The following is a 14319-nucleotide window of genomic DNA, read 5'->3' as shown; positions in this document are numbered from 1 at the left end:
TCTATCAAACGAATGCGATCACTGATTGAAAATTACGCGATAGGTGGTCCTGAAATAATGGCTTACGAGTTCCGATGCCCGTTCGGACTGATCTTCGACGAGCAAAAGCTAGTTTGCGAGTGGCCCTGGTTGGTAGTTGGCTACAGTGGCACTGATTATACGAGATCGCAATATGACAACAGAGTATACGGTACTGGGTCTACCCCAGGCACTGGTGGATACTACACAGGTGGATTACCTCATGGATACACGGGAACGGCGGGAGGAGGGTACACTGTCTCGACAGGTGATATAGGACATGCTGGAGTTGGATACACCGGTGATCATGGATCGGCGTTCGGGCAAGGAACAGCTGGAACTGGACACACTGGATCAGCCACTGGTGGAACATCCTATACTGGTCAATTACCTGGTGGTTATACTGGAGCAACTGGAACTGGCTATTCTGGAGCAGCTGGAGTAGGTGGCCATAGAACTTCTTACGGTGGCCAAGGATCTGGTGTGTACACTGGAACAACTGGAAGTGGCTACTCTGGAGCAGCAGGAGCAGGTAGTCAGGGAACGACGTACGATGGTCAAGGATCTGTATATACTGGAGCAACTGGAAGTGTGTATTCTGGAACAGCTGGAGCAGGTGGTCATAAAACTTCCTACGGTGGCCAAGGATCTGGTGTGTATACTGGAACAACTGGAAGTGGCTATTCTGGAGGTGCAGGTGGTCAGGGAACGGCGTATGGTGGTCAAGGATCTGGTGTGTATACTGGAACTGGAAGTGGCCAGTCTGGAACAGCAAGAGCAGGTAGTCAGGGAACGACCTATGGTGGTCAAGGATCTGGTGTATATTCTGGAACAACTGGAAGTGTGTATTCTGGAGCAGCAGGATCAGGTGGCCATGGAACTCCATACGGTGGTCAAGTGCCTGGTGGCGGCTCAGGAACTACTGGGGGTGGATTCCCTGGATCAGGAGCGAGCCAAACTGGAACTGGTCACGAATATTCAGGAACAATTGGTACTGGTCAAGTATCTACTGGTATAGGCTATACCGGAGCAGGAAGCATCGGGCATTCGGGAACAAGCGGAGTATATACTGGAACAACTGGTACAGGTTACACACCTGATAAGGGACATTCCGGACAAAGTCCAATTGGTCACGGTACTGGATCGGGATCTATCGATGGAGGATATTCTGGAGCAACGGGTGGTGTTCACGGAGGATCTAGTGGAGGATATGTAGGAACAAGTGGTATTCATGGAGGATCTACTACAGGAATATATTCAGGTACAACGAGTGGTGCTCATGCCGGGTCCACTGGAGGATATGTGGGACCAGGTGGTGTTCATGGAGGATCCACTGGAACAAGCTACACAGGACCTGGTGCTGGAGGATATACAGGCTCAAGTGGTGCTCATGCGGGAGCTACTGGAGGATTTTCAGGAGGAAGTAGTGGAACTCCGATCATTGTGACGGAAGATTACAGTGGATCAGGAATAAAAGGAGGCAGCTACCCTGGTTCATCTGGTGCACAATATCCACAACAGGGATCAGCGATACCAGGATCCACAGGAACAGCTGGACACCCCTATCCTGGGCAAGCAGGATCAAAATATCCGGGATCTGGTTTGGGAGGTCATGGTGGATCTTCGATACCTGGAAAACCCAACATATTTGGTACTCAACCAACGCAAACGCCCATCTACGCAAGCTCTGGTATAATTGGAACTGGTATAGATTCTAGTGGAGTAACTGGCATATATTCACAAACTCGTAAGTCTATCTTCTAAAAGTATTATCTGGTAGTCTTTACTCGAACCTGCTTAAAAGCTTTAATATATTCTTACTTACCATGCAGCTGGACCTGTTCTCGTGGAGAAGCCTAATCAGCCAACCTGCATCACATGCTACTGGCCTTCACAATCACCAGGTGGCCAAACCTACGGAACAGATATTTCAGGTCATGGAGTTACATCTGGAACAAGTATTTATCATGGCACCAGTGGAGGCAGGGGAAGCCTGAATACTACTTCATATATAGGTCACGTACCTTCCATCGGAAGCACAACGTATCATGGAGGTGTTACACCAACCAGTGGCTACAGCGTTACAACAGGAACAGGAGCAGGTGCTATCGTGACAGGACACGGTATTCAGGGAACAATTATCACAGGAGACTCTTCACAAGGAACACTTATCACCCATGGAGGTACTTCTGGCACGGTCTATACAGGTTCATCTGACCAAGGTAGTATAATAACTGGAGGTGACCACCCAGGCTACACGAAAACTGGCCCAGGCACACCTGGCTACGTAATTAGCGATGGAGTCAAAACTGTATACTCTGGTTCAGCCAGCCCTGGAACTGTAATATATGGAACACCTTCACCAGGTGTCGTAGTAACTGGAGCACCAGGTGCTGGAACTATCATAAAAGGTCAAACAGCTCCTGGAGTAGTACTCACGGGACAAACAGCTCCTGGAATAGTTCTCACGGGACAAACAGCTCCTGGTGTAGTTCTCACGGGTCACACAGCTCCTGGAGGATACGATTCAGGTTATTCGACAAAACCAGGTGGTGTGACTCCAGGATCTTCCTACGGAAACAAAATTGGAGGTGTGGTATCGACTTCTGGCACTGGTTACAAGACCAACGAATATTACGACAATGGAGGTCGCGGTACGATTAGGTTTAACAATGGCGACGTGACCACGAAGTACACTGAGAACGACATTCCAGACTACAGACCAGCTGGTGGCACAATTCCACCAGATACTCTTCTTCCTGGTAGCAAAGATAGTTCAATTTCTACTGGATTCGCTAATACTGGACCTACCAAGACAAGTTTCACCCCTATCACCCTGGGAGCTGGCCACGGCTACACATTTAGTACAAGAAAACCAAGTCTTACTTCTAATACCGAGAATATTGGCGCGGAAGCATTCGCAGGCAATGTGGCAGGATACACAAAATCTTCTACTGAAAGTTCTACTGAGGTTTATTCAGGAACGACTTTAGCACACGGCCTAGACATCGCTCAGAGACCTATTAATTTAGGGCCTTCAAAGGCTACTGGCTATTCCTATCCTACCCCTAGCATTCCGTTCGAAACGGGAGTGACCAAGATATTACCTATTGCTTCGACAGAAAGCAATATAATCGGCACAGCTACTCCAACACCATTCTTGAACGTTGAACTGTATAATACGCCAGGATTCGGTGATTCTGGATCAATCGGTTCATCTACAGTTGTGAACACTTATCAGAAGCCATCTGGTTTTACAAATGCACCAGTTCCAACTGTTACACCAGTTGCATCGATATTCAATATTCCAACAAGACAACATCCTTTGAAAGAACCGGTATGATTTGAAGAATTTGTTGACTTAAAACTACAACTCCATTGGTACGCGACTAGTTAGAATAACGTTAATGGGATTTTTCAGTTCGTTTTGGGTTCAGCCATCACCCCAGCGGCTGGCTTTGTTCACACTTCCACCCCGGAGAATGCGTTTGAACAAAGCGTGACACCCTCCGGCGTCACAAAGTTACAGAAACCACAGGTGATTTTCTAAAAATTCTTTATACACTGTTATAATTCTATTTAATGTCATTCTGTAATGATATTAAAATTTCAGTATGTGCCTGGTGATTCCATCTTGCCAACGGGCGATATAACTTACCAGAAACCATTCCAGCCTGGTGTCACCTATCAGCAATCGATACTGGTCCCAGGAGATGGTTCGAGAACGTACGCAAGTGGACAACCCGGTTACACTGTTTCATCGGGCAGCAGCGATGGTTCACCTACAAACGTAGACATTCCTAGAAACGAGGTCGGCAAACTCATTACCAACTACAACAGAGGCACCACCAAATACGTTCCAAATAAATACGATATTTACACAACGGGGTCCATCTCTGGAGCCGATTACTCCAGGACTCAATCTTCCTCATCCACGATTCGTCAGGGTTACGGTCCATCGACACCATCCTCAGTCACTAGAACGCAATCACCTTTCTCAGTGACGACTTATTCCGGAGGATACTCGAGACCAACTTCCATTACATCTTATCAAACCACTGCCAAGTCGACAGCCGTAGGCAAGGCCAAGGTGATCGTGAAATGGAGCGATCTGCACCCTCTACTGCTCGGAAAACTCGGTGCAGAGTGCACCTGCAGAGGAGATCCCTTCGCCAATCTCAGAGGTCCCGGTTCCAAGTTGATCAACTCGTCAAAGGGCAAAGTAGACCTGTCCAATTATGACGAGTCAGAGATTTACGTAGACCTCGAAAAGGATGGGTCAAACGAGAGCGAAGACTATGCTACCAACTACGACTCCTCTGTGACAAAGCCAATAAAGGTCTGGAACAATCAAATCGCGCAACTTCTGAGCTCCTCGAGCAGCCAGGCCCAAGAGACTCTATCGTCTAGCTATCTACCTAGCATCACTCCTTCCTCGAACCTAGGTGCTCGCGCCAGCGTCTCCGGATTCTCCAATCGCGGACACACTGCCAATTTCAGATCTGCTAAGAGTCTGAGCAACGTTGCATCCCCGACCAACTCGATCGGAATTGCCAAAGACTTCGGCTCTCCTGTGGATCGTTTGTCAGGAGACGGCGAGTCGGAAGAGATCATCGATGGGGCAACCAACTGCGCCAGACCAGGTCTGTTCAGACACCCTAACTTCTGCAGCAAGTTCTACGCCTGCCATTGGGACGAGTGGAAGAAGAAGTTCACGCTCCACGTGTTCAACTGCCCTGTGCATTTAACTTTTGACAACGGCGCAGGCGCCTGCAACTGGCCTAGCATGGGTCCAGCCTGCCAGGACGATAATCTGTTAGTCTAGATGCTTCACTGTCGACGGATCTCGGATATCGCGGCACATTCTCTTCTTCTTCTCATCTCTTTGAGAAAGTAGGAAACGAAGATTCGAATGCAGGGAGTGTGACAGAGTTTAGGGTAAACTCGTTACCTCGAGAAGGCAATTTTGCGAATATCTATCCGGTTAATCTTTGCTATACTCTGCGCAGAAGTATTAATTCTTTATGACAACTTTCTGGAGGAAATTAATTTTCCAAAGAAATATTACGATGATCACCGATTTTGATCTATTTTGATCTTCGTCTGGAAACCATTGTCTCTTCGCGATGATGAGTTTCTTTCGGTTTCTTCGCAATTTTTAGCGTACATTGTATACATTTGAGTACATGTGATAGGTTATATCGACAGAGCAGAGTTGAAAGGTATCATTGTAGTAGATGACTATTCGGATTCTGCGACGAAAGACACAAGGCGTGAGGTAACGTTTAATTATAACGTGGTAACGGTTCACGTTCAGGTTCTTTTTACCATTGAGACACGTGGAACGGGCATAGCAGAATGCTTTCCCGAGGTAACGAGAATGGGGAGACAAAGAGGAAGAAAGATCCAAGGCGATCGAGGTGCCGCGACGCGAAAGCACACTGTCCGGAGTGAAAGTCAAGCTGTGCTCGCCGATCCAAATCGCGAGAGAGAAGCCGATGGTGTGTGCGATTCGATGTCGCCGACGAATCGTTGTAAATAACGTCCCCTACTCTTCCAAATTTTGTAAATAACGACGAGTTACCCCTTTTTGGAAAATTGAAACAGCGAGAAAGAGCAAGAAACTGGGACCAAAAAAAATGGTAAAATTAGGCCAAGAAATTGAGTAAAAATACTCGAGATTCAGACATGTCTTTTAACCCTCTATGATCCTGAATAATATAGAATTTACATGATCGGATATTTATATTTTACAAATTTTTTTTCTGTTTTATTATTCTTTTTTGCAAACACTTTTATCGTCCAGTCAAGTATTCTTGGCAATTTGTTTTTATTTTATAAATTAAAATGAAAAATGGTGTGATCGATTATAATTATGTTTCGCAAATGAAATAAGATTTTTCATCGTAGGGGGTTAAATAGTAATCATATAGCGTCTGTGTTAATCGTCGTTGACCAATTAAATTCGACTGGATCTTACTTTTACAATTCGAGAAACTCATTGGCGATTTATATTTGTATATATTTTAGAGAGGTATATCGATATCGATGACGCGATTCGTGCAATTGATGTATCCCTTCAATTCGTTTACTTTCTTTTCCGGATTTCTCTGTGCTTCCTGTCAATGACGGGAAGTGAATTTTAAACGTTCTTTATGCACTACTTAAGCTTGCCTTGATTCTGTGTTCATCTCTCGTTCCTATCTCTACCTACCACTTTCCAGCTTCCTCTCGATGCAATTATTATTTATTTGCCGCTTGTTACTACTAGGAGTTAAGGGTATATTACGATAAATCCTTGCGAGATCGACGATCGTTTTGCGTCCACGAGAATCTCTTTTTATTGTCTCTCTTGCACACTTAGGTCGAAGCTTCGATAATCGTGCCATTTTATCGTGGTTGTCTAATGTAATATTACGAACTTAGAATAAATATGATAATTGTACAAAAACTTATGAACCTTGCAAGTTGCACCTTCCATAAATCCAATTAATTTTTTGGAATACTTTAATTATTACACGAATAACTATAATATAGTTATTACACGACTTATTACACGATAATGAGTTATACGATCCTTCTTCCGCCTTACTGAATAGAAAAAGGAACACGTTTGTCATTTGTTTATACAGCCCGAGGCTAAACTTTCGTTTGTTCCATATAAGAGAGGTGTGGTGACTTTCCACTTAATGACGAAGACGTTCGTTTAATCACATTGACCTCCTAAATGAAATTCTCAATAAGGAGAACAAGCCTGCGAATTACTAAAGATATACCTTAGATCGGCACAGCAGTCCCCAAACGACGTTATAAATTACCGCATCACCCAAGAATTTTGCAAGTGTCTACCTGAAATATTAAACTTTTAATCACTATAACTCCGTCGATATTTTTATTGCATTTTCTCAGGGAAATTATGCACGTCGATTATCGATGATGAAATATTTGCAATAATTAAGTACCGCGATTTTATATCCTATAACCTCGATAGATTGAAAGTCGTGTCTGCCGCGCATAATTCATACACCACGAAGGGCGTTGAGTAGAAACGTGAGTAATCAAATTCTACATCGGACAAATGGCGTGCAAATTACTCCTTTCGCTATTTTATCGAATCGAGAAAGTCATTTTTCGGAACATTCGAAGACGACCATCATCGAGGACCCCCTCCCGTTCGACGTGTGACACTAATTAATAGTTCCAATAGCGATGTTGTTAGCATAGAAAGTAGTATGCTAAATAAAGGGAAAAGAATAGGCACAAAATGCAGTTTCTCTACGTTAACCGCAATTGCCGGAATGATAAGCTACGATCACACCTAGTCGCATGATTTTCACCACTTATAATGATTCGCTCTTGTGTCTAATGGCCAGATCGACGTGAATTTTTAGGTTATGAGAGAAAACCAGCGCGATAGACTTACTTTGCGATACGATACTAATTTTTTGTGAATCGAATCGTGAAAAATAATTGGAACGTTGTAGTAAATCGACAGGTGCAAATTTCTGCCGTTTATTCCATCGCGGAGGAATCGAAAGTATCAAAAGCCGACCTGTCTAAAATTCCGCAGACACGTTAGATAATTCTCGTCGGATGAACGAAGAAAGTTTGCTATTCATGGACACTATGCGAATAAAATATCTTCCATTTTTCTTCAATCGGGTTTCCAGTCGACGTTTTCGACTTTTAAGACGTCCCATTTCCCACAGACAGAAACCAAGAGCCCGTGCAGGAGAAGGAATGAAAATGGAGGTCGCTAGAAACGAACTCTGTCTCCGGTGACCCACTGATACATTTTCATCGACTCCGCAAGTGGGAAACGGCTCGCAAACGGGTCTGTCTTATTTCGTCCTTTATTTATGATGTAATTACCCACAGATATACAAAACGTATTCACCTTTCTCCTCGCAAAAGTTTCACGTTTACGTCACGGATTTTTAAGTCGATTTTATTTCATCGAACTACCGAGATAGCGCACAACTAATTTACGTAAGATCAGTGCATACCGTGTTCGTTACAAAACAGAAGCGACTGCACGAAGCACAGGAGGAAAGTAATTGTTGAAGAAGGAAGAAGGAAGAGACCGTGGAGTTTTGATTCATGGAATTTCCTTTAATAACAGGCCCCCATACGAGCTACTGGCTTTCGTCGTCGCAATTGCGTCTTCATGCTTTCGTGTCGTTTCGGGTCCTTTCTAGCGTAATTCAAGGATTACGCAAAACTTGTACGTTCCCTGAGAGGAAGAGCAGTTGCCTGACGAGATAGAGCTACGCACGATCTTCTCTCGAAACGAGATATTCCTCGTGTAATATCCAGTGATCAGAATGGTCAATAACTATCGGTAAATTAATTGTCGAATCGATCGAATACACCAGACAAATGCTGAAATTTATTTTAAATATGAAGAGCTAAGTAAGGAAGAAAAATTAAAATTTTTAATATTTTCAAATTCTAAGAGAGTTAATTATGTAAGCCTATGAACAGTTGGATTATATCACGATTTCGAAGATACTTCTATTTTTATGAGCATTTAGAACTATTACACCAATATTTAATAATTTTCGTCACAGTCGAACTGAATAATTTGAGATAAAAAGATATCTCAGACGGAAACAACGTGTTTATAAATTTGTCAGAATTTAATGTTAATTATCTGTTCTATGTGTAGGTTGGAATTCTAGGTTAAAAAGTGTCGAAATCGGTGATGAAGAATTAAGATAAAGTTGTAGATGGAAGTGAATCGATATCACTGTGTCACATAACGTATCTAGTTTAAATAACACGTTTGAAAGCTTGAATGATCGCGTCCAGGTTTGCTGGCAAAAATCGAGAGTACTTTCAGAAACATGTAGAACCAGTGAACGCAAAGTGGAGGAATAGCTTGATATAAAGGAGATAACGCAAACCGAAAGCCAAAGTGAAAGTTATTTTTTCGTGACACATAGCAATCGATATCATAGCCATCGTTCCGATCGGGGATTAGCCGTGCCGAATTTTGCATACATTACCATGCGATTTTTTAGCGAGGAAATATTTTCGAGGCTCGTGCTTCGAAGGAATGGAATAAATTATGCTGCATCGGCAATTGCATAAACGCGTGTGTACATATACAGAGCAGCAAGATTGAATAACCGATGTTCCCGGTGTTAGATCACTGATTCACGAAGCGACATCGCGAGTGCGATCGAATTACTAGGATAAAGTCGAGATAATTTCGCAAAATCGCCGATCGTTAATAATTCCATCGCGAAAGCGGGAATAATTGAATTATCGAGCGTGTACACGGTTAATTACCCCGCGATGTCCCAGTTACCATTGTGCTTAATTCCAACGACGCCATTCTGTGTCAGCAGAGAAAATTCATTTCTATTCTCGTTAAGTCTACTCATGGAATCCCCTAAGTAATTTCAAATGTAGATCCCCTCTATTACACGCGTATTAAACGATCATGGTCTCCAATTTGAAATGTCGCTTGAAAAACCAGAATAATAACGCTCCTTCAGACGGATATAGAAATTTATTCATTATTCATGCCAGTTCGAGACAATGATTAGTCGAACAGTTGTACACTTCCGTAGGTCGAAGTGTTATCTGTTGGACATAGCATTGCAACAACTTATTCTGTGTAATATACCGTGATCACGTGCGAGTATCATTTCTAAATACTCAAACTGTCGACATCGCGCTCTATTTCTGCCCAAAATCTTTCAAATTTCATTTTCTTTTATTTCAATTAATTATTTCCTATTACGATTACAAGCGATCCACGTATTCGATTAAAATCGAATTCTATTCGAAATATCATGGAATAAATTCCAGGTAGCTATAATATTCGACTTAACCTAAATAAAGTTATGGTACTCAAAATTCGTAATCCCTGGAATATTTTTTTCTTTTTTCGATTGCACGAGAGGGATAAACTTTGAGCATAATATAGATTGGTATGGAAGAAGTACACAGCTACTTAACACGGTATCGAAAAGCTTGCCAATCTGGGCTTCCAGTAATCCGACTGTCACTATCTACACACTCGATTATGCCTAACTAACATTGGCAGAAAGGAAGAGAGAGACAGAGGAAGAGAGTGGGGACATAAGACCATAACACTTGACACGAGGAAAGGAAAGGAACGAGACGAGGGACTTTGCTAAGGAACCCCTACCATCTGTAAAGCCGAACTAACACTTCGAGGGAGCAAAGATATTGGAGGTGGCCTCAAGACCAAGCTGTCCGGGCTCCAAGGTAATATAAAGGCGTACGTCGACTTCACCTGGTTCAACTTACCTGGGACACCGAACAGCTGCACTGTCCAGCAAGACCGAGAACGTCCGTCACTGCCACACCACCTTCTACCATCATGTGAGTCCCTCTGAATAATCAATTCTAATATACCTGGTACTTATTTCATATTAGAAATTCGTTTAATTAGAATTCGCATATTTTTCTCCTACTCGTTACATAAGTTTAGAAAAAGAAATTTTTGGATCACGAATTAAATTTATTTTGACGACCAGCGAATAATTATTTTAATCATTCGCGTAATTAGAGAAGAATTCTGATGATTTGTAATGGGTATACCCAAGAATTGGGATTTTCTTAATTAATAATTAATTTTCTTTTTTTTCTTTTTTTTTTAGTAGTATAGTATATTTACGAAGAAGCGTTTCTAGAAAAAAAATAAATAAATTGAGGACTTCCAAAGAATTATTATGTCGATTTTATAAAGTTTCTTATGTTTTGCAACGATTTAATGATATGTCTGTCGTATCGATAAATAAATTTTTGTTTTTACTCTTATCGTACAAGCTTGGAATAATTTAAAGATATCTGTCGAGGACATTTCCTTCGCGTTGCTCGAATTTTTAATTCGAAAGCAGTCAAGGATTTTCGAAGATATTTTAACATGGTTGCAGTATCGAAGATTACTCCAAAAAAAAAAAAATATATATATATATATTCGATTAATTAATTTTAAGATTTTGCACGCTCGTGTTACTTCTCGAATTTTTCACTCGAAGATTACCGGAAAATTCAGAAATAAAAATACGGCCATTCGTACCTTTTGTTTTCGTTCGATGATAAGAAATGTTTTGAGTGCGACAAGGAGATCGTGCACCATACAGTCGCACTTTACCTTGCGAATTTATATACCGCGATAAATGGATCACGTTGCACACCGCGTTATCGTGTATGCAGATTCGTTGCATAAGATGAGCAGTATTACATTCTAACCACTTTAACGTTTACATAAATTAGTAATACTAGGTCTTCTTGTTCGATCGAAGTAATTTAATCTTGATGATTTTAAAAGAATGACGATAAATGTAATGAAAAGGAAGAACTATAAAGTTACATCGATATTATTGAAGAGTAAATAACATACAAATGTATTCTCTACGAGAAAGAAAATTCTAATGCACGAGTAAATTAATTATCCTCATTACTGGTGCGAATGTATAATATACGGTTCAACTTCGCTATCGTGGAATACGATTATGCAAATCTATTTTTTCGCAAGGACGTGTTTTTCAAGCGGAATTTAAATACGTAACTCGATAAATTTGCCAATTATTCGTGCAAATACAAAGCTGCATCGCATACATTTCCGCATCTTTGGGCGCGTGCAAATCTCGTTGGTTTTTGCGTAACGAGTCGATTGAAATCGTTTCTGCGAACTGCGATAAAAGCGTAACATCGATCTTTAACGCTCAACATTAAGCCTCGTCATTTTCGCGAAAAAAAGCGAAATCAATTCGCGCAATTCGTCATGCACGAGCGAATCGTTCTTTTTCGAATATTTGACGAAATGAACGTAGAATAGAAACCTGTTTCCTCATCCAAGCATTATGTATATATATACACTTATTATATACATTCATATATAGTCTATATTATATATAATATCATGTAGATATAATAATTATATATCATTTTAACGTATATATACCAATATAATAATTAATATCGTCTAATATTTATTTTCATATACACATATATATTTATATACTTTTTTTATATATGCTTGAATTATTTACATATACATATATGTACAGAGTGTCCAAAAAGATTGGGATTAAACTTGGATTATATGTTACTGAGGTCAAATAGATGAAAAAAGTTCATATACACCTATGTTTGAAAATGCTATATTAAAATGATATAAGCCTTTGAAGATATTTTTGATGTTTGTGACACTTATAAGAAATCTTCGAAAATTTAAAAGGAAAAAAAAGAAAAAATCACCTCCCTTTAAAAAATTCCTTATTGAAAATTTATACTATGTATACGATTCTCTATAATGAATTGTAAGGCGAATTTTGTTCGTACATCTTTGAACGCTTATATCTTTTCCTTAAAGCCTTTTCGGACATAAGTTTATATGAACTTTTTTCGTCTATTTAATCTCGGTAACACATAGTCTCAGTTTGGTCCCAACCTTCTTGCACACCTTGTATATATATATTTTTTTAAATATGTAAAAATTTTTTCTATTGTATTTCTATATATGTGCAATTTTTCCACCTTGAATTTCATTTAATTCTCAATCTGCCTGAAAGAATTTTACTTACTTCGCACAATTAAAAACGTACGTGTCTTAACAGTCGGTGTATCAATGGAATGCACGAGTACGATTATCGAAACGTATCACGGAGTGACGAATTGTCGCGTTTATTGTTATTCCGGATAACGTGGGCGACAGAAACGTGTCGCACGTGAGATTCTCGCCTTGAAGCCCGTGAAAGTGAAAGGATTTCTGATTTTATCTTGCACAAGTAAATGCGATTCAGGGGTTAAAAGTGCATTACGCTAGTTATTCCCGCTCTCAGCCACGCAGCTTATTTTTCTCCTCTATCTAGACCTTTCGTTAACGCATTCGAGCTAATTAACCGAAGAAGCCAGCGACACGTTTCGATTATCGTAAATTAATTAATTACGATCAACAGACTGCCTCAGTTCGCCATCACGATATTCTCCAACAATGATATATGCTCTAATGAGAATGCAATGCTCCTTGAGCTATCACGTCGATGGAATGAACGGTATTAATTAGAACGAGTTGAATTCGTATAAATATCTAGATCAGCGAGCGAAACATATAAAAAGACGGCAAGATGCAAGGAAATTAAACGTGACAAAAAGAAGCTGCAAACGCGACTTTCACCCGGTACAAGGTAGAAAGTTCAGTAACACTGGCTTGATAGATCGCGCTTGAAAGAATGGACGCTTCTGTTCGCTGTGCGATTAATAGAGCGAGACCAGAGGCTGTGGTGAATTATCCACTAGTTTGATAAACTATCCCAACCCGGATGGAACTACTATACACTGGTATAGAAACAAGAGACACGAAAGTATCCTACCTTTCACTATCCCATTCACCATTCTCCTAAGGAGACCCCGATTCTCTCAAAATTAAAGAGCCATGCGCAACAACGAACCTACACGCTACCTGTGTCTTCAGAAAAATCTGTGATTGCAGAGGAAGAACTTACATCGCAAATTTTCATTTCCGCGATATTGCTACTCAAAGCTGTCAACGTCGAGACTTCTAATTAAAATTCCATTATGCCAATTATCGCGACACGTATAATAATTTTCATCACGGGTATAAGGTTTTTGATATAAGATCCTACTTTCCATTATCCCGTTCACTATTCTTCTAAGGAGACCCCGATTTTTTAAAAATTACACAGCCACGCGAAACACCAAACCCACGCACTACCTGTGCCTTCAGGAAATCTGTAATTGCAGAGGAAGCACTTCTGTCACGAATTTTCATTTCCGCGATATTGCTATATTTTCTCAAAATTAAAGAGCCACGAGAAACACTAAACCTACACACTGACTGTGTCTTCAAAAAAATCTGAAATCTGTAATTGCAGAGGAAGAACTTACGTCACAAATTTTCATTTCCGCGATATTGCTATTCAAAGCTGTCAACGTCGAGACTTCTAATTAAAATCCCATTATGCCAATTATCGCGTCATATATAATAATTTTCAATCGCGGGTATAAAATTTTTGTCTGCAGAGTGCAGAAATCGTGCGTTTCGAAATCCGATTAACGCGTGAATTAGAATTCTTCGAGATCGTGACATACCGTGCCTGTCCTAGCAATTGCAAACGTATTACTCAACGAATTTGGGATTCAATAATTCTCGGTTCGGCTTCATTATATTCCGAATATGAGTTCTCAAGATTTCACTCGGCACGATATGTGGTGCAAGGCAGAAAGTCACGATTTCACCGAAGGGATAGCCGAAACCGGTACGGCCGAAAACGAAAGCAGCTCGCGATAGGGAAA

The 14319-nt window shown here is 40.8% G+C and overlaps 2 protein-coding genes across 5 annotated transcripts in view; both read left to right on the top strand.

The window, feature by feature from the left end:
• Positions 1-6213, top strand: part of LOC108552992 (mucin-19) — a 39534-nt gene extending 33321 nt beyond the window's left edge. For 3 of the 4 annotated variants that reach the window (XM_017907720.1, XM_017907718.1, XM_017907719.1), the window contains 4 exons: positions 44-1765; positions 1851-3355; positions 3440-3556; positions 3632-6213. In XM_017907720.1, coding sequence (XP_017763209.1) covers positions 44-1765; positions 1851-3355; positions 3440-3556; positions 3632-4843 — 4556 coding nt within the window. In that variant the 3' untranslated portion in view covers positions 4844-6213. The remainder of the gene's footprint in view (positions 1-43; positions 1766-1850; positions 3356-3439; positions 3557-3631) is intronic. The other variant, XM_017907721.1, reaches the window with a different exon arrangement.
• Positions 6214-10153: 3940 nt separating this feature from the next.
• The window catches only part of LOC108552996 (uncharacterized), an 8514-nt gene continuing 4348 nt past the window's right edge, over positions 10154-14319 (top strand). Inside the window, 1 exon segment of the mRNA XM_083287405.1 lies at positions 10154-10377. Within this exon segment, the coding sequence (XP_083143531.1) occupies positions 10376-10377 (2 nt within the window). The 5' untranslated portion in view covers positions 10154-10375.

The sequence above is a fragment of the Eufriesea mexicana genome, unplaced genomic scaffold, assembly GCF_001483705.2.
Source record: "Eufriesea mexicana isolate 0111107269 unplaced genomic scaffold, ASM148370v2 scaffold8839, whole genome shotgun sequence".
NCBI classification, from domain to species: Eukaryota; Metazoa; Arthropoda; class Insecta; order Hymenoptera; family Apidae; genus Eufriesea; species Eufriesea mexicana.
Note: the sequence above shows the minus strand (reverse complement) of the source record. Positions and strands in the feature narration are given on the sequence as shown.